The following is a 25,301-nucleotide window of genomic DNA, read 5'->3' as shown; positions in this document are numbered from 1 at the left end:
GCATCTCAATCGGTACCCTCGCACATATCACTACCTATACTCATAGACATAATCTGCATTAGTTAAACAATCAATTAAAGACATCAATCAATCCTAATGCTATCATGAGTAATAGATAACCATAATATCAAATCACCCATACCCCACTAGCATCCCCAATATAAACTAAGAAATATAATTCCTAATAACTCAAGAATGATTCTCATAACATTCCCTCTTGCTTGGGTTACAACTGTCCTCAGTTGCATAAATCTACAAGAGGATGGCTTCATGATTGGTGTGGAAAACTTGATTAACACATAATGCAAATATGCAACAATCCAATAAAATGACCATATGTGAAATAAGTCTAGGTGTCCCATACCACAAAGGCACATTCCACATACAGACATAAGATGATACAAGATAGAAGACCCTAGTGTATCTATCAGAAATGAATTTGATGTCCCATACCACCAAATTAACTCCACATATCACTCCTTCGGAATAGAAGTTTGAGATGGAGTGGCCAGCTCCCTCTAAAACTTAAATCTCAACACAAATTTTCTTTGTCTCGAAGACAAAGGAATAACTAAATTCGTATTTCTTTATTAAAAACTTTTAATAAGTTGAGGAATTATTATGGTTACTCATCAATATTAAGATACTAAAGAAAATCTATTTTTATTTAATTAGGTTAAATCTTAGACTTGAAGAAATTCAGTAGTTAAGAAACTAACTTCAATGTCTACCCATCTTTTGAGAATTGAGAATCTATCTAAGACTATAAAGTTGATATATGTCTTGAGGTAATCTTAAAATCTTAATAGTATCACTTGAATTAGATTTATCTATCTTGGTTTTATTTATCAAATAATACTTATCGAGTGGTATTGGGATTTTTATTCTTAATGAATCGCACTTGTTTGGATTAAATTGAAATTGATTGAGTTTGACTAAGCTATAAATTTCTAGTGATAAGAGTCTAAAGATGCTAAATGTTTATTGATTTGTTGAATTTGACTAAGTTTTAATCTTGGAACTATGGTTTGCTAAGGTTTACTATCTAGGTCTTTATGATCTAGAAATGATAAAATAAATGCAAAGATAAGATAAATGTGAACTATTTGCAAATAGAAGTGAATACCTACCTCCACCGTTGTTTAACAGTATATTGGTAATGATACTCTCTTGCTTAAGATGTTTGCCATCAGCTGTGTATATAGGAAAGAATTTGTTCTTCTTTTTCGTCGAATAGCCTTTAGCATAATGTCCTTCTTAACAACATATGTAACATATAATAATGACACATTTCTTGGACTTTTTGTTATTAGATTTGTTAACTTTTCTTATTTGATTCTTATCACTCTTGCTTGATCATTTTAAAACTTCCTTTTGAAATTCCTCTCAAAGTTCCTGTTCTTTATATAAGTACTCGTGAAGAGAGTCGATTTGTTCTTGGATTATGGGATGTTGTAATGAATCTTCCATAGTTAAAAATTAAGAAATATCAAATATTTTGATGAGAAAAGCGTCAAAAAATACATATCTCATTTGTGTTGTTGACATCATTGAAATATTCTAGCAAAAACAATTTGATACTCCAAAAAAATATTTGTTAAGCATGAGTCTATATACTTTCTATGAGTTCGATGTTAACAATCTAATATTTATGAAAAAGAGAAAAACAACATCTAGATTTTATTCTAAAGTTGTAATTGCAATGGATTTGAGAAACGATTATTCAAATAAAACTTAACATCATAAAATAGATTATTAATATTAAAGTAGGAGAGTCTTACCTTAAATTGATGAGTTGCTTGCTACAAAAATGAAATTTGAAATTGATAATAATGTTAACAATAGCAAATTCAAATATAAATTTTATAATCTTCTAGAAATACGAGTATGATCGAATACAAATACTTTTTCAGGTGGTGGTAACTTAGATTTAAGGTAGTAGAAACAAGTACGTAATTCTTCATCAGATATTGTCGAATCATCTTCTACGTTGTACCCCCGAATGATATTTAGATCCTCCATGATTAGACAAAAGCAAATGTTAGGAGCAAAAACTCTAGTGTTGTCGATAGATATCATGACGAAGCATTCTTTGTGAACGCGTGTCCAAATTTTTAACCATTCATCGTGTTCTTTATTGTTAAAGATTCATAGTGGCTGTTGGAATAAATTGGCATGTTGTTCTGATAAACTAGCTAGTCAGGTACACTCTGACATGTCATAGAAGTTTTGAGGGTGGATAAGGATCATTAGGAGATGTCTGAGTCATAGTGCTTCATATAAAAAATTATGGCAATTAAAAACTTTTAGATTTTTAGGATAAAGTGTCAATAATGAGTTTGGTCTAATAGGAAGCTCTTTTAAATTTTGCTCTCTTAATCGAATATACAATAAATCTGATAATTAAATACAAACTTCTAATGATACTTTTACTAAAACAAAATAATTTTAGATCCTATAACGTAATGGCAAAAACGTTACTCTGGTCGAGTCTTAGAACGAGCTTGCTCGCTTGTGACCCCGGCTCGAAAAGCAAAAAAGAGAGAGCTCTCTTGTGTGCTTAGGTTGGTGCTATTGGGCTCATGGGCAAGGGTGCCATTCCATGAAAGAGAGAAGGAGGCTAGTCATATTATTATTGCTCTCTCTTTTGTCCAAGTCTATTTGTACTATGCACTGTTGAAAAGCATTCCAAGCTTTGGAGCTTCAAGAGTGGCTTTTATAAATTCAACTTAACAAAACTCATTTAAAAGAAAGAAGAGGCTTACCTTTCCTTGGTAAAAGTAATTCCAAAAATTTTGATCTTCTTTTCCAAAAAATATCAAAATCTCTTGTACTTGACCTTGCGCTCATACCACTATTACATGAATCTTTTCTCTAAGTATTTACATAGCTTGCAATTCAAATAAACAAAGTGTATACATTGAGTTGACACACCATAGCATAGCATATGAAGAAGAAAATACTTATCAACATATGAACAAGAACAACATGTGTGGCCCCTTCTCTCATAAGCGGTATTTATGTCATATTTATATTTTTTACCCTTGGAGCTATTAATAGCACATTTTTCACTTTTGGACTCTTGCTTTACATATAAATAAGCTTGTCCAAAGTTTCTAAGGTTTACACATGACAAAACCTTTTCCCAATGATAAATACAAATGGGCCTATACATACGCAATAATCTTGTGCACATACATAAAATCTAGCCACATGATAGGCTGTAAATGATCAATCAAATGCTAATATAAAAATATCATAATTAGCACATAATCTATGTCTTCACACCACCGCTCAGTCCACCATATGTATGACACCTCAACTGGTACCTTGTATAGTGTGACACCTCAATCGATACCCTCATAAATCTCACTACCTATACTCATAGACATTAGTTAAACAATCAGTTGAACACATCAAACAATCCCAACACTGTCATAACAAATAGGCTACCATAATATCAAATAACACGTACCCACCACACTGGCATGGCACATACAGGTATCCCCAATATAAAATAAGAAATATAATTCCCAATAACTCAAGAGTCATAACAACTGCATAGTAGTGATTCCTCGGTCTCAATTATAAACACTTCCATCAGTCTAGTCTTTTGTCGAAGACAATAGTTGTCTTCAAATTTACTGAATCTATCCTCGTAGTTGCCATATTTAATATACCACTTCTATTCCTTGTTGAACTGATGGACTACGTCATTTGCTTCTTAGTGTAATCCCTTTTGCAACACAAATCCTCCAGCCTCTAGTGCTCGGATCTCATCCAAAGTAAGATTTTTACCTCTCCCAATTGGCCGCATAAATGGGGGTATTGTAGGTGATTTTGATAGATAGTATTACATACTCTCCAAGTGTGATCCATGTTGTTGTTGCAAAACCACATAAACTGACAACTTTGTCCTCCTGATGACCACTCTTTTATACCATAAAAAGAAGGAGGTGGAACACCTCGCTCACCATAGTTTTTGATGTTCATCTTACACTTGTCATCTTACCTCTACCTAACCATCCTTAACAAGTAACTTGCTATTTAGAGGTGTTTGACGTATAGCCCACATTGCGTCGTGAATATCATTCTTAATAATTTCCTATACCTTATCTTCAATTACAAATCCTTCTTCATTGTGTTGACCACCTTTTGTGGCTATAGGAATAGGGGGTGGAAAGTTTAACCTCCTACCCTTTTTCTTGTGTGGTTGTTTCTCCGCCGTGACATACTCGGGGTGATGTCTTTCTACTAACAATTGCATCCAATACTACTTATTTTGTGATATCCATTTGAATCTTCCTTGGACTAGTTATAGCAACCTCCAACACTACTTGTTGCACAAGTATTCTTATCTTTTGCAGTGCTTGCCTTAATGTGCATCTTTACACCTCATGAAAATGTTTCCCTTGCTGCATCATCGATCTGCTCATATAATACAGGTCATCGGAAGATGTACAATAGTACATTGTGGTGTCACACATGCTCCTATATACAAGTCTAGTCTTACAGTAAATGCAAGCTAGAGAGACATATCCATTCGATGTTTAGCCAAGCAAGGAGAGATTTTATGTGAGCTTTCCTATTATTTTAAAAAATATAAAGTGAAACTGAACCAAGGCATAAAGCTTACCAATCCATGAGATTCTATTGAGTGTGTCGTTCATAGTCTTGCTTCCACACAAAGCATGAGTGCACTCAAACAAACCTCCACAACAACTCTTTTTTGGACTATTCTGGGAAAGTTTACATGACTATCCGCAAGTTTCAGCCAACAATGCCCATTGTGTGCTTGCTCCATCCCCAATTTTCCTTGGAATTTATAGGTGGTATGTATTATATGACAAGAAAGTCCTTAAGGACTTACAAGTCTGTATTTAAGGCAATAATAATTAGTTGACTCACATCTGGTTGATGATTCATGGCTCACGCCTCACATCTCTAGCTCACCTGTGTTGACTCATGTATTTGACTCCCGTCTTTTTTCGTATGAATATGAAATCTTATTTTTTTATTGATTTTACATGCTTCTAAGCTACCAATTCAAACAATGCATGGAAAAATATGAAATACATAAACAAAAATTAACTATCCCACTCTAATCCACACCTAATAGAACTTAATGCTTGGATTCTACTGCTAATCGTAATTGCTAAGCTATTCCTTGGCTCAATGTAATGAAATCTAAGACTTGCGGACTTCAAAATCATGTAAATCACCAAGAAACCAAGGTTTTTCCCTTCCAAAATATGAAGATAGAATACCCTAACGCAAATAAACTTCGTAGCAAAATCAAAAATAACAAACTAAACACATCGAAGTCTTCAAAACCATATCATTTCCTGATCATTTCCCACCGTGAGAGCTAATTGTGGGCTCATCTCTCACCCCAAGAACTGGTTTAGCCTAATATTTGGAGTTTTTTAGACTTGATGGATGGTGATTAAGGATCCTAATCCTAGTTATTCATGGTAGTTATGCAATAATAAATTTTTTTAAAACTTGATGGAGGGTGATTAAGGATCCTAATCCTAGTTATTAATGGTAGTTATGCAAGGAATAAATATTTTTTTGTTGATTTTGCATGCTTCTACCAATGCATGGAAAAATATGAAATTCATGAACAAAAATTAACTATCCCACTCTAATCCACACCTAATAGAGCTTAATACTTATGTTTTTAGAGTGGATTTAACTCCTAATCATAATTATTAAGCTATTCCTTGGCTCGATGCAATGAAATCTAAGCCTTGTGGACTTTAAAATGATGTAAATCACCAAGAAACCAAGGTTTTTCCCTTCTAAAATATGAAGATAGAATGTCCTAATACAAATAACCTTCGCAAACAAAAGTGAAAAAAACAAACTAAACACATCGAAGTCTGCAAGTCCATATATTTTTCAGAGTGTGACCTCCTAATCAAGACTAGGCAATATTGAATGATCCTAATAGCTTGGAATGGACGAATAACAAAGCTAAGCCCATGCTAGTCCTCGTCCACAACGCCTAATATGTTCAAGAGCTTACCTTAGCCTTGCCCAATCATGTGTCGTTGGGCCTTGCCTTAGAGCCGCAATTGCAACTTCCTAATGTAGGTACGCTATCTTGTTTCATCACATCCTTACTCCATTATCACACCGGAATGCTCCTTTGCTAAAGGAAGAGCTCCCTATGCCTAGATGGAGATAAAAAGAGATAGCCTTCATGATGGTTCTCTCTTTCAAAGGGTAGGGGGAAAAGAAGAAGCTAATGCAAGAGCAAAACCTGCAAACAAACCTATCTAGCAAGCATCTATCAAGTATGCAAGATTCAATAGAGGACAAGCAAGTAAGAGTAGGGAAGAAGGAGAGCTCATAGGTGTTCTATTGCAAGGGAGTGATTGTCCATTGCCTAGAGTCAAAAATGACTTATATACAAGTGCCTAGTTTTCACCCTAGGCCAACCAAACTTAAAAATGGTATGGCTCTATTAGTAGTCTTAAGCAAGTATGTACATGAAGTCTTGAGACTTTCCCTATTTGACATTAAGCTCAGGGTAGGGTTGCTTTATATGTTCGAGTGCCATTTTACAAAAGATAATTGCCCATTCGGGTGGTCAACAGGGGCGGGTGAATCCATGTTAACGCACATCATCACTTAATATTGAGTTACATGTCATGAAAGTGTGTGGAAAGTGTGTCATCATCACACTGACACATATTCCACACACACCTTTCCCTATGTTTAAGATTGCACCCACACACGCATCACCCAAGTTGTAAGGTAAGAGTAAGAAAGCCTATGGAATTGAACACTCGGATTCCTTTAAGATTGTGAGCACTTGTTCATGAGATCTTCAAGGATGGACTAGCCACATTCAATTAGAGTAGGTAGAATGGGAATGGAAGAGAGAGAGAGATCGTAGGCATGGAGTAAGTAGAATCTTAGTGTTTATATACCCCTCAAATCTGGTGGTAGTGTGATGGATAGAAGAGAGAGGAACGAGTAGATCTAATGAGTCACCTTAGGCCTTACCTAGCCCACCTCAATAGAGTTAACACTCATGAGCCTACTGACTACAAACCTTAGGAAAACATTTGAGTGCCCACAATGATCAAATTAACAATATTTTTTTTAGTGATTGTGAACAACATTATACATTTCGAGCGGATTTAGTTGGAATGGATGCTTTGAGGCCATTACGCTTGAGCTTGCAAAGATTTTTTCTTGCATTCTTGCTTGAGTTATCTAGCTTGGCCAAGTCTCAAGTACCTTGTTTTAGAACTTTTTGTAATTTGGATGGTTAAATTTATTTTCATATTAGAATAGTGCAACTTTGTTTGAATGTGTCTTCTTTTGATTCATCAGGAGCCTCAGGTGCCTCCAGACATTGAGTGGAGTGCACACGAGTTCTCGATGGATACCAAAGAGTCCTTCAAGCCTTGCCAACCACCAGGAACAAGTTAGCCTTTGGATATTCCATCTTATGTCTAGTACTGTGTTCATGGACCCTCAAATTCTGACTTAAAAACCTTCAAATTTTGACATGACAGGAGGCTTCAATGGTTGTACCTACATAATTTCTAATAATTGCTGAAATGCAAAGTTCAACTGCACTTATATAAGACAGATTCTCAACCTGATGGAGAGAATATTTTTATCACTGCGAAGGATAAGATTTTATTCTTCTCTTAGCATCCAATCATGGTTGACAAGTAGCAAGATGACAAGCCTCATTTCTAGGTTTTTTTGGTTGTGCATGGTTATTGCTTAACATAATCAAAGTATGCTGCTTGTGGGAAGTCTAGAGCACTGGGAATACTAATGTTTTTCTTTCAGAAGGTTTCCCTTGTTGGTATTGATGTGACATATGTAATGCATAAATGTATTGCTAGTCTATATGTAATTTGAATAGGTTGAGAGGAGATGGACTAGAGCAACTCCTACTGAATCTGCGAAGGAGCATTACCCGATTTATGCCTTACTCTAGGGGAGACCTCAAACATACTAAGTAAGGGGTTCCTAACCCTCGCTTTATATTTGGAGAGAGATTTTGTGAAGGCTGGAAATGCAAACTGCCCAGATTTGGGCCCAGAACCAGATGATGATACCTCAAAGAAAAACAGATTGACTATACCTTTATTGCATTTATAGAGAACCCAGTGGGAACCAGGCCCACAGTAAAAATTTGGTCAAAGAAAAGGGGCAGATTGGAAAAAAATCCCCAAGGGATTGCACCACTGAGGCAATGATGGAGGCTTGCATTATGTTGGGTTATCAAATTTCTTGGGAGCAATCTAGCTTTATGTTGGAAGAGGACAGATGGGTCTTCACTTTGTAAACTCTTAAATAAAGTCCAATGTGAAAAATAGAGGATTGTAATGAGGAAACTTTAGATGTATTGACTTAAAAGTGTACTCTACTTCTTCAGCACATATATATAAATATATTCTATTGATCCCAAAAAAAGAACAATCACTATTTTGTCATTTTAAAAGCTATCTATGATTCTGAAAGATGACCCAACTCATTAAAAATTTTCCTTCCACCAGTCACAAAGGCAATCAAGTTTATGTTCACACAAGTTGTAGCAATAATATTCAAAAAGTAATTGAAGTACATGTTTGCAAGAACAGTTAATCAGGATCTACAGCATAACGTCACAAGAGAGACAACCAAACCTTAATTAAGATCGTGACCATATTTTCGTATAGATCTCACATACATCAAGGCTATAAAGCATACGAGAGTATTGACCTTTTCTTAAGACATTATGATCTCTGTCCACTCATCACGAGAGCTCAAACAATACTTTCAAATCCAAGGACAGTATCAATAAGGAGAACAATTGGTGCCAACTGTTCTAATTTCTCCGACCAACCCATGATATGCAATGGCCATAAGCAAGCAGTCTTGCATTTCACGAAGCAAGAAGCTTTATGCTGGCTGCTTGTATGGTAAACTGCATTCCATGAAGCAACAAATTTTATACTAGCTGCTTATATGCTAAAAAGACAATAGTGTAACTTTACACCAAGTTTATGTTCACAGGTTGTCAGAATAGTATTCATAAAGCAATTGACATACTTCAATTGAAGTACATACTTCAATTGAAGTACATACTTCAATTGAAGCTTCTTGTGAAGCCATCCTAACATGCTTGAATAGTTAGGAGCTATAACATACAATATCACGAGAGAGAAACTATAACCTAGAACTGTTAATTAGGATATAAACCATACAACATCACGGGAGAGACTATAACCTAACCTTTGTTAAGAGAGATCAACAATCAAACATACATCAATTCAGAAGACTTTGGCAATAATAATCAAGACACGAAATTGCATAATACCACAATCAAAATGGATGTACCATCACCTCAAAATCAATTATGATCAAAAAATAGCATTGTACGTTAACAATCAGGTTAACAATCAAGTACATACTTCAATTGAAGCTTCTTGTGAAGCCATCCTAACATGCTTGAATAGCTAGGAGCTATAACATACAATATCACGAGAGAGAAACTATAACCTAGAACTGTTAATTAGGATATAAACCATACAACATCACGGGAGAGACTATAACCTAACCTTTGTTAAGAGAGATCAACAATCAAACATACATCAATTCAGAAGACTTTGGCAATAATAATCAAGACACGAAATTGCATAATACCACAATCAAAATGGATGTACCATCACCTCAAAATCAATTATGATCAAAAAATAGCATTGTACGTTAACAATCAGGTTAACAATCAAGTACATACTTCAATTGAAGCTTCTTGTGAAGCCATCCTAACATGCTTGAATAGCTAGGAGCTATAACATACAATATCACGAGAGAGAAACTATAACCTAGAACTGTTAATTAGGATATAAACCATACAACATCACGGGAGAGACTATAACCTAACCTTTGTTAAGAGAGATCAACAATCAAACATACATCAATTCAGAAGACTTTGACAATAATAATCAAGACACGAAATTGCATAATACCACAATCAAAATGGATGTACCATCAACTCAAAATCAATTATGATCAAAAAATAGCATTGTACGTTGTTAACAATCAGGTTAGAAAACCTTACATTGACCTCTTACTTCAGCTACAAATCTAAATATTCCCTTTAAAAACCAACAGCCAAGCAAAAACCTTCAAAGAAGGCACCTACTCTTAATCAACTTCTTCCATCTTACTACCCTCAGCATCAGCATCCTCAGCAGGACCGGCCATATCCTCGTCAGCTTCTGTAGAGGGCCCAACATCATCATCAATGCTGAGACCAAGTTTCAGCATGCGATGGATCCTGTTGCCAAAAGTGTTGGGGTCATCTAGACTGAAGCCAGAGGTGAGCAGTGACGTCTCAAATAGGAGTAGCACAAGGTCCTTTACAGACTTGTCATTTTTGTCAGCTTCAGCCCTCTTCCTTAGCTCTTCCATGATGGGGTTTTCAGGATTTATCTCCATTGTCTTCTTAGATGACATGTAACTAGACATGCTACTGTCTCGTAAGGCCTGTGCCTTCATGATTCTCTCCATGTTTGCAGTCCACCCATACTCACCGGTAACCAAACAGCATGGAGAATCTACAACACGATCAGACACCACAACCTTCTCCACCTTATCACCCAAAATGTCCTTCACAACCTTGCATAGGGGCTCAAACTTACTCTTCAACTCTTCCTTTTTCTTTTTCTCATCTTCAGAATCCTCTAACTTAAGACCTTCTTTGGTTGCAGAGAGCAGCTTCTTGCCATCAAACTCCTTCAGCTGGCCAATAGCATACTCATCAATGGCATCTACCATGAACAACACCTCATAACCCTTCTTCTTCAGCTTCTCCAGGAAGGGAGAGTTTTCCACAGCTTTCTTACTCTCACCAGTTATGTAGAAGATGTCACTCTGTCCATCCTTCATCCTGATCACATAATCTTTAAGACTGGTCATTTCATCTCCACTCTTGGTAGAGTGATACCTAAGAAGCTCAGCCAGCTTAGCTCTGTTCTGGCTATCTTCATGGATGCCCAGTTTAATGTTCTTGGCAAAAGATTCATAAAACTTGTCATAATCTTCCTTGTTCTCTGCAATTTCAAAGAAAAGCTCCACACATTTCTTAACAAGGTTCTTTCTGATGACCTTGAGGATCTTGTTCTGCTGAAGCATCTCGCGAGAAATGTTAAGAGGCAGGTCTTCAGAATCCACAACTCCCTTGACAAAGCTTAAATACTCAGGAATAATTTCCTCACAGTTGTCCATGATGAACACTCTGCGTACATATAACTTGATGTTGTTCAGCTTCTTTCTAGTGTCGAAAAGATCAAATGGAGCCCGCTTTGGAACATATAGCACAGCCTTGAACTCCAGTTGCCCTTCCACAGAAAAATGCTTCACAGCAAGATGCTCTTCCCAATCATTGGTAAGACTCTTGTAGAAAGCAGCGTACTCATCTTTCGTAATCTCCTCAGGCTTCCTCATCCAGATGGGCTTCTGCTTGTTGACAACAGCCCATTCATGGGACACTTCCTTCACCTTCTTTTTTTTCTTCTCCTTCTCCTTGTCTTCATCAATCTCCTCAGCCTTTCCTTCCTCTTCATCTTTGTCTTCCTTCTCCTCTTCTTCCTCATCATCTGACACTTCCTTAGTAGTTGTCTTCTCAACCCACACGGAGATGGGGTAGCTGATGAACTCAGAATGCTTCTTGATCAGGTCCTTCAACCTTCTCTCCTCAAGATACTCGAGCTGCACAACATGTACAGCAGGATTAAAAATACTGACATAAATAAACAAGTTCAGCAGCGTTAGATATACTGACATAAGTAAACAAGTTCAGCAGCGTTAGATATGCAGGCACAAAGCTACATCAGGAACAACAGAGCTTGATAGAAGCCAGTAGAAATACTCCAAGAACACAGTAAAAAGACAGACCCAAGTCTGAAAGCATGTACATACCTGGTCCTCCTTGAGGTGAAGAGTAATCTTGGTTCCCCTACCAAGAGGCTCAGAAGCATCCCTGGTGACAGTGAATGAACCACCGGCTTGCGATTCCCAGATGTACTGTTCATCATCATTGTGCTTTGAGACGACCACCACCTTCTCAGCCACCAAGTAAGCTGAGTAGAAACCAACACCAAACTGCCCAATCATGCTCACGTCAGCACCAGCAGCCAAGGCTTCCATGAACTCCTTCGTGCCAGAGCGTGCAATGGTACCAAGATTGTTAACTAGATCTGGAAAAATCAAACACAATTCATAGGGATTAAGAAACTCAGACGTTCAAACAGGGACATAACATTAAAAAGAGCTAGAGAGACAATAGTAGTAGTCAGGGCTGGTATGAGACTGTCCTCTGTTTAATACACAAATCAAACATACAAAGAGAAATGCCATAGCATGGAATGCATGGTGGACTGGTATATCCCATCCCAACAACGTACAAACAATGTCAACATACACAAGGAAGCAAAAACAGTTCCAAGAAGGCTATGGGTGCATAGCAAAGACAAAGAAGGAAAGCCACAAATCCAACCCGGTGACAAGTAAATGGCATAAACCCCTGTTACAGCACCAAACCATACGGAAGACCAGGCCATAGATTTTCTCCGTGGAACAAATATAACCACATGCAAAGAGGGACAAGTGAAGTAAAAGGCGTGCACGCACATGGCAAGACCAGACATGCATAGCACACCCCAATTGCAACCGGCACATGCACAGGGACATAACACGAACAGTGTACTGGCACATGCACAGGTACAGGGCATAGCGTGCAGCAGACACGGAACATACCGCGCCGCTTACACAGGAGCATATCACGTACAGCAGGCAAAGAACATGACACGCATAGCAAGCAGAAGAAAGCCTTGAAACTCAAAAACATGTAGGAGCGGACCATTCTTAGACTCTAGATACGAGTCAAAACTGTACGTACCCGCTTTGGTCATGCCAATACCGCTGTCGATGATGGTAAGCGTGTTGGTGGCCTTGTCAGGGATGATGTGGATAAAAAGATCCGGCTGCGCATCAAGCTTGCTCTTGTCTGTCAAACTTTCAAAGCGGATCTTGTCAAGAGCCTGCAAAACCAAACCCACACGCATAACCAAATTAGACTACCAAAACATCACCTATTGTGCATCTAATCGCAGAAACCCGCCGTGTAATGCACAAGATATCAACAGGAAGAGCACAAAGAAGCACGAGAAGTATGCGAAAAACCATGAAAACCGAAAACGAAACATACATCTGAAGAGTTGCTGATGAGCTCCCGCAGAAAGATCTCCTTGTTGCTGTAGAAGGTGTTGATGATGAGACTCAGAAGCTGGTTGATCTCGGCCTGGAAGGCAAAGGTTTCAGTCTCGGCGGCCATGGTTAGGGTTTCAACTGCAGACAAGCTAAACCAAACGGGAACGAAGCCTAGGCTTTGGGCTATGACGAGGGAGAAGCTCGAAAGTTCGATCTGCGAGGAGTGGCAATATAGGGCAAAGCGAAGTTTTCCAGAATGTTCGATCCTTGCCCTAGACCTAATGCTTTTTTTTAATTCAAGAAAACTAGCTTAAAAGAAATTTCGACACTAATTTTTAATGGCCCCTTTTTCCTACTCAAAATCATCATTGCTGCCTATCCCATGCCAATAGAACAACTTCGTACAGGTTCCAAAAAAATGAAGTAAATTCCTATGGAGCTAGTTTTGAGCAAGGAGCACAACCATATCTACTTTCTTCTACTCAGAAAGGTGTTCGAGATACCACTAAAGCTCCCCAACTCGGACAAGCACAACCTTACCGTGGAGCTCAACTAGCATACACACTACAAATCCTCGCCTCTATCCTAGACTATAGAGAGCTCCTCTTGAAACCATCAAAGAGGGCAACCTTACCATGGAGCTTCAACTAGCATACACAATGTAAATCCTCACCTCTATGCCAAACTATAGGGACCTCCTCTGGAAACCATCGAAGAGGGCAACTAGGTGCATCCATCCAAGTTATAGATATGGACACCATTGCTTCGAAATTGTTCATGCATTCTTTGGGTGTGTTCACAAGTGGCCTATTGTTCACACACACTTAAAGTGTGGCCGACTATGGCTCATAAGTGGCCTATTAATTATGTGTTTTCATAATACATCCACAAAGTACATCATTATGAATTTTATCTTAGCTTGTTGTCGCTCTTAGAGTGGGAATCGTATATTTTACTGGACCATTACAGGTGCGTCCATCCAAGTTATAGATATGACGAAATTGTTCATGCATTCTTTTCGTGTGTCCATGTTAGTGGGTCCATGTCCATGTCCATGTTAGTGGGTCTATTAATCTCAAAAATGGGTTAAAATTTCCCCATTCCTAATGTCAATCATGTCCTCGTGGATCGCATGAAAGACTTTGTTTGTAGGGAGAAACAATATTGTTATTTAAGATATCCCATTGAATTTTCAATTAAAAGCTATGTTATTGATGTTCATGAATTGCAGTTGTTCCTCCAAAAAGGAATAGGGAAGGCTAGATAGTAGATGAGAAAGTTAGTAAATGGGAAAGTCAGTGATAGGTGGAAATATCTCAATGGGAAAGTTAGTGATAGGTGGAAATACCTAAATAGGGTGGAAGACCTATGCACAAGTGATTGCATTTTTCTTAATCTTTGTGAGTGTTTTTAAATGTCTCATATTACTTCTCACTTTCTTTTCTTTTTTTTGGGTAATCACAAACAGGGCTACAATGTTTTATTTTGGAGGTTAGTGGGAATCTAAGGCTTGTTAGTAATGGAGAAGGAGAGATGAGGGTCTGGAGGAATATAGACTCAATCATCAAAACGAAATTCTGAATCTCAATTTTCTTATTTGATACATTGAGACAATATTTGAAGAGATTAGCTTCTTGGTTGCATACTTTGATTGTTGTTAATAATGAACTTGAGGAGGACCTATCCTTGCATTTTTCTTCTTATGTGCTTCTTTGAGAGATTAGCTACTTGGTTGCATGCTTTACCTATTGTCATTAATGAGCTTGGGAGGACCTCCTAGAATTTTTCTTCTCATGTGCTTTTAAAAAAATATTTGTTAAGCACATTAAAGTGCTCTTACAAGCAAATGTACAATGAAGTGCATGAAAGTGAGTCAGACTTGATGTAGTTGTTATTATAGTCAAAATCGTTAGAGAGGCATGAAAGAATTAAGTCAACTTGTAAGGCTAACGAAAAACCACGTGCTTTTTTAAAAATCAGACTTTTGATGTAGCTGTTGTTATAGTCAAAACCATTAGAGAGGCATGAAACAATTAAGTCCACTTGCGAGCCTAACGAAAAACTTATTTACCTTCTTAAGAGAGGAAGGTGGGACTCATCACATAAAGATGTTATTGTGGAGTCTCATTACTAGAAAAAATTGGGTTGTCAAAAAGGTGTATCTTAGTGGTGATAATGAAAATAACCTATTGTCCTTACATCTTTCAAGACAATCCATGCAATGGGTTGTACCAGACCAAGCTTTCACCCACCATGCCCTCCCACCCCATCCCCCCAATCTAGAGATGTACTTGGAAGGACATCGATGGTGAGGCTTTAATAAACCTCAAGAGAGATCACCAATCAAAAGTGAGTGCCATAGAGCATTTGTCCAATCAAGGAGAATATGTCTCCATTTGAAAGTCTAGAGGTCAAAGCCCCGACCTCTACCATAGTTAAAACCAAAAAAAAGCTCAATGGTAGCTTTCAACCTTGCCCCAATCAAGAGCTCTGATGGATTATGAAAAAAGCTTCTTAAAGATAAAGGATGTTACCCCATGATTTGGGTTCCTGAATAGCAAGGATCCCCTTGTGCAAGAGGAGTTGTTACAGTGTTGCAAGAGGAGTTCTTGTGGTGTTGTTTCTTTTTTGGATGTAAGCTCTTGTGGTTCCACTCGTATAAGCAATCATGAGGTTTTCTTTTTTGGATGTAAGCTCTTGTGGTTCCACTCGTATAAGCAGTCGTGAGGTTTTCTTGAAGAGAGAGACTCCACTTTTAGGAGAAAAGGGAAAATTTAGCTTTTTCTTATCCATATCTTACACATTGCAAGCATGTTCTTGTGACTTCCCTATGTGCAAGGAGAGGCTCTTATGGTTTGCTTACACCTTCTTAGGCTGCCACACCAATCGGATCGATGAAGCACATTTTTTTGAGGCTTGTGTTGATGGGAACCCAAATGATAAAGTTGCCAGCATAGAAGCCTTGAGCCTCTAAGAGAAGTGTTTGAGTGACCATTGTCACTGCATGATGAGGTTCTTTGATGGTGAGGGCCTGGCCTTGCTTTGATTTTTCTTTGACTTCTTGGTGGTTCATTAGGTATGAGGTTGCGAGGGTGGCTTTGAAAGCCATAGAGTTCCCTTTGGGGAAGCTATGTGCTTCAAACAAACATTTGGGTACCCAATGGTGTCGTTGACTTTGTTGAGCTTGAAGTTATCTGATTTTTTTGTCTATGCTCGGTCTATGTGACCTCGAAGGGATATCCTTGGGATTTCGAGAAACCAGTTATATTGCATCATATAGGAGTATTGTCCCTCTTTGGTATTAAGCTTCAGGGTAGTCGTGTGTTTTGTTAATTTGTTTAGCCTTGTTGATGCAAGGGTCATTACGGGACTTATTGTGATGCCATTTGCTTAACCTCGTAGTGGTACACATTCCACTCCGTTGTCACACTGTAATGGTCTTAGATACATTGGGTATGGAGGGCACCTCTAGTCACCACATAACATGCTAGCCTCACACATTGTCGTGATAGAAAGGAGATAGAGAAATCTCTCTCACACATGCATTTTACCACATCTAGCACACACAAAGGGGCTGTCAATGAGGGATCTTGTTGGATAGAGCTTTTCTTGGCCACTCTCTCTCTAACTCTCCTCACCACCATCTCCCAACCCAACCTGGCTCCTCCCCTCCAACCTAGCTCATCCCTTTCTCTCTATCTATTACCGTCTCTCTCTCTCTCTCTCTCTCTCTCTCTCTCTCTCTCTCTCATCTCACTCCCCCCTTCTCTCTTTTCTCTCTCTCTCTCTCTCTCTCCCCCCCCTACCAACTCTCTCCCGTTATATCTCTCTCTTCTCTCTCTCTCTCTCTCTCATCTCAATCTCCCTTCTCTCTTTGCTCTCTCTCTCTCTCTCTCTCTCTCTCTCTCTCTCTCCCATTTCTATATCTCTCTTTCTCTCTCTCTCTCATCTCAGTCTCCCTTCTCTTTTTGCTCTCTCTCTCTCTCTCTCTCTCTCTCTCTCTCTCTCTCTCTCTCTCTCTCTCTCTCTCTCTCCCTTCTCTCTTTTCTCTCTCATCTCTCTATCTCTCCTACCATCTCTCTCATCTCTCTCTATCTCTCCTACCATCTCTCTCCCATTTCTATCTCTCTCTCTCTCTCTCTCTCTCTCTCTCTCTCTCTCTCTCTCTTATTATATTACGTTTGAGTGTGATTTTTGAGGGAGATTTGGAGGGAGCTTTTGCTGGCAACTCTTATCTCTTAAAAATGTGGACATTTGCTCTCCAGTCCCTCCACCATTACCTCCTCCCGTCTCCTCCTACTACCTCTTCCACCACCTCTCAGCCCAGTCCACTTTCTCCCCTCTAGCCCAACTTAGTTCTTCTTCTTCTTCTTCTTCTTCTTCTCTCTCTCTCTCTCTCTCTCTCTCTCTCTCTCTCTCTCTTCTTCTTAGTTCTTCTTCTTCTTCTTCTTCTTCTCTCTCTCTCTCTCTCTCTCTCTCTCTCTCTCTCTCTCTCTCTCTCTCCCCTCTCTTGCCTCTTGCTTTCTCACACCCTCTCCCACCCTCTTCCCTCTCTCCTTCCTTGCTCGCTTCCTCTCCCACCCTTCATATGCATAATCTCTCCTTCCCTCTCTCTCACTCTTTCTCCCTTTCCCACCCTCCCTCCCTCTCTCTCACTCTTTCTCCATTTCCCATCCTCTCTCTCTCTCTCTCTCTCTCTCTCTCTCTCTCTCTCTCTCTCTCTCTCTCTCTCTCTCTCTCTCTCTCTCTTACATCATTGTGTATGTCGCCATAGCCAAGGAGGGCTCCAAGCTCATAGTCACCACCCAACCATAGATGAATGTGGATAAGTGTCCACACTGTCAACTTTTATAATGGCCTCCCTGCCCACACTAGCCTGACTGCCCACGATCCTTTGATGACTTGGGCGCCTCCTGTCACAGCAGATTCCTTTTTTGCATAACATGGATGTGGGCCGCTTCCTCTACAGGAAACAATGGAAGGTCTCGATAGCCGGCTGCAATTGCCACTTTGCAGATTAGAAGGGCTAGCCTCTACAAGTGCTTCTATTTGGGAACAAGAACAAAGGGTTTGGCACGGTCATTTACATACCACTAACTTGCTACATGATAGAAATGCAACCCTATGGAAGCAAGTGTAAGAAGTGTTAAACCAAGTACAAATGCTCAAGGAACAAATAGTTGCAGCTGACACTACACACAACGATGTAATACTCATCCAGTGTTCTCTTCTATGGCAAGTAAGTACTACACCCCTTTCTGAGTGTTACTCCTATTAACAACACTAAGGCCGAGTGCATTTTCTCTCGACTACCTTCTATACCTTTAGATTTTCCCACTAACCCTCTCAACCCCGAGGAGATGCTGACACCCCACCCATCTCCACCAAGGCCGCATTAAGAGGTACATCCCATTCAACCAAGAGATAACATTAAGCCGTTTACTGACAGCACTCTTCTTGAGTCCTTGTCGTGTGTAGAATATGAAGGGCTTAACAAGGCAGCAATCCATTACTTCAAGGTGTTGATGCAAATCACACCGTTTAAACCCAACAAGAGAATCATGCCAGATGCCTTTTCTACTGCTTGATCTACACGCCAACCCTATGTGCCATATCCTCTTTGAGCACCAATGCCGAAATCGGAAGAATTATTGCCAATTGCCAATTGCAGGAGAAGGCAACCCTATGTGGCATATCCTCTTTGAGCACCAATGCCGGAATTGGAAGAATTATTGCCAATTGCCAATTGCAAGAGAAGGCACCTTATGGGCCAATGTGGTGAAACATACAAAGCTAGCCAACCCTCACTTGGCGGACCTGTTCGAGATCAGAATTGCTACATTTATGATTAGCACTGTTTTCACAGGTGGCAAAAAGAAAATCATGTTCACACAAGAGGGGGTTATACTACCAGATTTAGGATTTCAGTATACAGTCGGATTTCATTATACCAATCCCCAAATTGAGGATTTCAGTATATATCCAGATTGGCGTAAAGAGTACTTGACAATTCTAGAGTATAGCCAACAGTACAATGCTCACCATGAAACCAAAGGGTTGATTCGTTGTACATACCTATTAAGTGACGGCTCACTCCATTGTAGTTCCACGATGCCAAGCAATGGGACTCTCATTGTGCTATAATTTCCCGCAATTTGTCCCAGCAACATTTTCAAATATAGCACAACAAAGGCAACAAATGTTGACCTAGATACGAGCGTGGCGTCATATTCTAGATCCAGCTATCGTGGCAACAGTTAGGTTTTTGAATTTGATTGTGGTGTTTCTTGATCAACCAAAGGAGAGATATGATGGCTTTGATGCAGAGCAATTCCTCTTCAACATGAACACAGGCCCAAATGAAAGAGGCATGGTGCTATACTATCATTGCCTAAGGTGTCTTCCCCAGGTTACATAACACATTTGAAGATATGGTCGACACAGGGTTCTGGACCTCTCACTCTTCGCATTTTGAAGAACCTTAAAAAAGCTTCAGTCACGCCGTAACTTTTATAGGCATGAGTTCGGCAACCAAGTCTTTCGACCTCGGTAGTAGGTTCTGAGGATAGAACCTACATCAGGTAGGGGGGGTTTTAATCTCATTTTGGATTAACAAATATGCTCCTCCATTTGAGGACATTAATAAGTGTCATGCAAAGGCACTATAAAAGTTGTACATTATGAGATATTGGCCACCCAAGGCCTTAGTTTAGTAAGTTTTGGGCGCCCAAGTGTGAATACGGGCCAATTGTATATAAGGCATTTTCACATAATGAAAAGACACAATCCCTCTTGCTTGTCTTATGAGAGAGAGAGAGAGAGAGAGTGTACTCTAGGACATGTTCCTTTTCTATGCATGTATGTGTGGAAGAGTGATAGAGAGATTTCCTTGTGTTGTGGTGCGAGCGACTCTACAACGGTGACAGCGTGGAGGTGGAGTTTAGAGGAGTGGAGCTTCCGAAAACGAGCTTGGGGACCTCAAGGGACATGAGCTCAAAGCATTTGTAAATACCCAACGATGGTTGTTGTCTATTGCTTCTTCCAATTGTGAATGGTTAGAGTTATGTCTTGGGAGGTGCAGTAGCCCATAACAATGGCTAAGGAGTGCATGATTCCCACTATCCTTTCAAACAAATCTTTTGACCATTATGCATGAAGTGCAAAGAATGCATATCATCATCAATATGTGGATTGTAAATATAAAGCCACGGCATACCCAAAATCATATCGACCCCATGTAAAGGTGCAACAAGAAATGTTATTTCCTCATAATATAGTGAAATAGATACACACAACATTTGTATTTCCTTAGTGCAATTGTATTTCTAATTTAGAATTACAACTTTTAACTTTGTAATGTGAAGGTGTAGATTTAAGATTGAGTGCATTTACTAATCATTTTAAAATAAAATCATGTGTGCTTCCATCGTCTTGTGTAATATCATAATTTCTTTGTGGTGCACTTTACCTTGCATCTTCAAAAGTGTGTGAGGAGTAAACTTTACTTGTTTGCTGATCATTAGATTGCTTACCTTCTTGGTCAGATTATTCACCCTCATCATTGCCATAGTCATCTTCATCTTTAGGTAAGCAGTCTTTTTCATAGTTGTCTCCTTCATCTTCGTGGATCATGTTCATTCAAGCTACTTGTGACTTGTTCTTTTAAGGACAATTTGGTGAATATGTCCCAATTGATTACACTTGTAGCAAAGCTTCATTTTCTCTTTATTTATAGTGGTAGAGACATTAACCTCCTTAGGTAGATTATCACATTTAGATATTCGATTACCTTGATTCATGAAAAAGACTTTGAAAAAGAAGAGACATTCCTTTGAAACTTAGGCGGGTGCACATCAAGTGAAGGTTCAAAGTTATTTGGGATACCATTCTTTCATAGTTTAAAGCAAGAGATATGATAAAAGAGAGTGAATGTGAGTGAAAAAGAGGGCTCAAAGTATCTTCGGGTAGCTAAATGAGAGTATTTCCCTTGTATTTCCTTGTGTTTATAGCAATTTGTCGGATAGAGCCTACTATTTGGTTATCTCTTTGGCTTGAGTGTTGGACATTTCTTATAGTTCCTCTTCTTTTCTTACTTGTTAAGCTTTGAGGGTCTTCTAATGATCCAAAATTCAAATTTTCCTTTGAAGTAGCCTTGGCTAAGAGAACATTCTTTGGCACCCGCCATTATTTAATGTTATGATGGTACAAGGTCTGAGTGCACTTTGTGGTGGTGTTGGATGGAGAGGCCCGCCTTTCGAGGAGGGGTGTGGGAAGTAGAGGCATTGGAGGTTATTAATAAGGGAGGCGAGGCTTTGGGGCCCTCAAGATGTAGAGGCTCAATGATGGTGAAGAGGATGGGTCCTGAATGCAAAGGGTAGTCAATGATGACTCTTCTTTCTTCGAGAGTATGGTGAATTTAGTGGCATTGATATCAAGTCATGTTCAAGGATCATCATGTCTTAGAGTGCACTACCACCAAATATGAAAAATCTATGCTACCACGAGCTAGTTCCAATTTGAATTATTTGCTCAAACAACCCAATCGATACTTCATTTCATAGTACATGTCAATATAAGCATGTGTCACTTCTATTGTGGAGTTGATAGCTTCCTAGGCTTCCAAGATCATGATATTATGGTTTGGGTTGAGGTGGATGAGATTTCCTCATAGCCGTGTGTCTTTTTTGGTTGAAAACCCGATCATGATATTATGGTTTGGGTTGAGGTGGATAAGATTTCCTCACAGCCCTGTGTCTTTTTTGGTTGAAAACCCAAGCCACACTCTTGGGGGTGCAAAGTATTGCTTGCATAGAAATAAGGACATATATTGCTCTGCATGAATAGCAAGCAATTTTTGGCAAGAAGTTTTTAGAAGTGGCAAGTCATTTATAAATTTATCTTCCTTCTCCCTCTACATACATGGATACATACACAAACACACATGCACTCTCTCTCTCTCTCTCTCTCTCTCTCTCTCTTCATACATACACACCCTCTCTCTATCTCAAACTCTCTCTCATCTCACCCTATCTATGAAGAAATCCTATGTATCATGTGTGTTCAAGAGGTATTTAAAAAAGCCCTTACACTTCCATACTTTGGTGAATAAACCCCTTTTTCTTCATTTTTTTCCAAATTTGGTTTAAAAACCCCCTCCTATAAATGTAATTATGTAACTTTTTTAAATTAATATATCCCTCATGATTAACTCGTGCTACACTTACATATTTTTAGGTGAATCCCCCCGAGCACATGTGGTGGATATTGAGGACTTGCACTCAATGTCCACCACATGGAGAGGCATAGATGTGGGGCTTGCTTCAAAGACATAGAGAGGCATCACCAGATGTGGTGGATGTTGAGGACTTGTACTTGGTCTTTGGTCTATGAGAGGAGGGGGATACATCGTGAGTCAATACACATGAAGTTCTTGGGTTTCCTAATATATTGTACACATAGGGCAAACATGGTACGTTGGTCTTGTATATTACCTTTGTAATTAGTTTTCACATTTACTTTTTTCATGTTGCTTGACATTCTGTCTACCCATGGATTAACTGTAGTGTCTTTTTTATCTCATAAACCCTTAGGTATTTTGTAGATATGAATGAGACATTCATCTCCCACTGTGACTTAATTTCTCTCTCTCTCTCTCTCTCGCCAAGAAGAAGAATTATATGTTTTTCTTGTTAGACAAAAACAAGAGTTATACTAGCTCTTCTTGAGCAAGGATAACTTAGGCATGGCGCATTCTCAAGGAAAAAAGAACCCCCACACCCATCATAGATCCTAGCCTTTGGGAGGCCTATGCATGAAAACTTTATGATGTGCCAAATCAGCCCATACCCCATATGACACATATCTACCACCACCCAGATGGCATCATGCCCTATGCTGGTCCATGGTAATCCAAAAATAAAATCCATGGAAATACTTTCCCATTTCCCAAAAGAGATCTCCAGAGGATGTAACAATCCTCCAACCCTAAGGCACTCAACTTATTGACCCGACATTGGATTTCACCACATAGTCCTGGACTTCGCCCTCATTCTAGGCTAGTAAAACCCCCGCTTGAGATTGCCACTCTCTAAATCTCTGTAAATACGTGTCAAAACACATGTTGCACATATCCAAGAGTACAAACTTGGACACCACATCAAACTCATCTTTTGCCTAGAGAAACTCACGTCGAAATTGTGCCTCAAAATCTACCCTAGTATGGGTTTATCTAGAGTTCTTTCCACCAAGTAAGGGCCTTCCTCTTCAAGAGACTCCTCACCATCTGTATCTTCCGTGCATCCAAGAAAGGATCAAACTCAAAGAGCATGTAATGGGTGAGCTAGGAGTCTACAACCTCCTATGTCCTCTCCTTCTTCTCGCTCGTAAAAGCGTCCGACATGAAAGGAGCTACAAACTCTAACTCTCCCCACCACCATCTCCTCCCACCACCTCCCAAATAACCCAACCCAATCTCCCCTCCAACCTAGCTCCTCCCTTTCTCTCTCCATCTATTACTCCCTCTCTTTCCCCCCCCCCCCCCTCTCTCTCTCTCTCTCTCTCTCTCTCTCTCTCTCTCTCTCTCTCTCTCTCTCTCTCTCTCTCTTCTAGCGCGCTCTCGTCTATCCCTCTCGTCTCTCTCTCCAACCATCTCACATCTCTCCTTCTCCAACCATCCCTCTCTTCTCCCTTCCATCTCTGTTATATTCTCTCTCTCCTACCATCTCTCACTCCCTTCACTCTTTTTTTCTCTCTCTCCATCTCTTTCCCTTGCTCTCTCCCACCCTTGTCTCTCTCTACTACCATCTCTACCTCTCTTATCTCTCCTACCATCTCTCTCTCTCTCTCTCTCTCTCTCTCTCTCTCTCTCTCTATATATATATATATATATATATATATACCATCTCTCTCTCTCTCTCTCTCTCTCTCTCTCTCTCTCTCTCTCTCTCTCTGTGTGTCTCTCTCTCTCTCTCTATGTCTCTCCCTACCATCTCTTTCTCTCTCCCTTGTCTGTTGTCTCCCTCTCTCTCTCCCCTTCCTCCGTCCTTGTCTCCGTCACCCTCAACCCTCTCCCCTCCTCTATTTCATTAGTAGTCTATCACTATCTCTCCCTTTCCAACTCCTTTCACTCTTCCTTCTTATCAATCTCGTTGTCTTTGGATTGTTTCTACGATGTTATAAGGGAGATAACATCCTCTCTCTCTCTTCATGTTCTCTATCTCTTGTTCATGTTGTCACCTCTTGCATCTCTCTTGCTCCTCATGTTCTCTCTCTCTCTTGTTCCACTTATCATTTGAGGCTACAACTTATCATTCATTTGAAGCTTATCTGCACCTATAGCTAAATCATGCACATTAGCAATCCAACTATTTATTAATAAAAGTAATCAATTTACGATTAAAAGAGTGGCATGCCTGTGTTATAGCATAATTTACTTCATCAAATTTTTGGGTTATCTTTAAAGAGACTGTGGGGGAGAGGGGGAGCTTCAAACCCTAGCAAGCAAACACACACACATAAGAGAGAGAAAAACACAAGAGAGAGCTGGATAGCTGAATTTTCTTCTATCTTCTTCTTCTCTACTCAACCAACACAACATAAAGATAAGAGTACACACTATATAGGTTAGTACTCAACTACTACAACATACAAGGGTCGGTCCATAATGTGAACCTGACTAAATGAGCTGGCGCTATAACTATGCCAGTCTCTAGTAATCCAAAATGGCTGTCACACAGCCCGTCATCCCACTGGCCGCATATCACCCATAATCTCACCAACCATGCCAGTGGTGTAGGAGAGCATGTGCCATGCCTTGTTTGTTCTTTCTTCTTCTTCTTCTTACTCTTGTTTCCAGGTTAGAGGTAGCTGAGGTCGACATCTAGTTTACATGCTCTCACTAGTCTACTGACTGGTGGGAGCATGTGCCATGCCTTGTTGTTTCTTGTTATTCTTCTTTTTGAAAATGTCTCAAGGTTAAATTTGATGCAAATAAGGAGGTATAAATTTAAATTAAGGTCCACATCATGATAGTACTATGAGATGACAAGGTCCATAACTCGTGAGGTGGG

At 39.4% G+C, this 25,301-nt stretch overlaps 1 protein-coding gene across 1 annotated transcript; it reads right to left on the bottom strand.

Moving 5' to 3' along the window:
• Positions 1 to 10,006: 10,006 nt before the first annotated feature.
• On the bottom strand, positions 10,007 to 13,433 carry LOC147640242 (heat shock protein 81-1-like). Its single transcript, XM_086778370.1, has 4 exons — positions 13,232 to 13,433; positions 12,923 to 13,064; positions 11,944 to 12,221; positions 10,007 to 11,733 (listed from the first exon to the last, which is right to left on the bottom strand). Exons 1-4 carry the CDS (start codon positions 13,355 to 13,357, stop codon positions 10,168 to 10,170), a joined length of 2,112 nt encoding a protein of 703 aa, XP_086634496.1. The 5' UTR covers positions 13,358 to 13,433; the 3' UTR covers positions 10,007 to 10,167.
• Between the last annotated feature and the right edge of the window lie 11,868 nt (positions 13,434 to 25,301).

This window comes from Cibotium barometz, chromosome 3 (genome assembly GCF_041138505.1).
Source record: "Cibotium barometz isolate CiBa-2024 chromosome 3, ASM4113850v1, whole genome shotgun sequence".
Classification (NCBI taxonomy): Eukaryota; Viridiplantae; Streptophyta; class Polypodiopsida; order Cyatheales; family Cibotiaceae; genus Cibotium; species Cibotium barometz.
Note: the sequence above shows the minus strand (reverse complement) of the source record. Positions and strands in the feature narration are given on the sequence as shown.

What these genes read in the sequence shown, in the direction of transcription:
- LOC147640242 (XM_086778370.1), bottom strand. Translation starts at nt 13,357, where the DNA reads ATGGCCGCCGAGACTGAAACCTTTGCCTTCCAGGCCGAGATCAACCAG. An exon ending in TCATCAGCAACTCTTCAGAT is followed by an intron (nt 13,065 to 13,231) that starts GTATGTTTCGTT and finishes TTGGTTTTGCAG; the next exon opens with GCTCTTGACAAGATCCGCTT. An exon ending in TTCACCTCAAGGAGGACCAG is followed by an intron (nt 11,734 to 11,943) that starts GTATGTACATGC and finishes CATGTTGTGCAG; the next exon opens with CTCGAGTATCTTGAGGAGAG.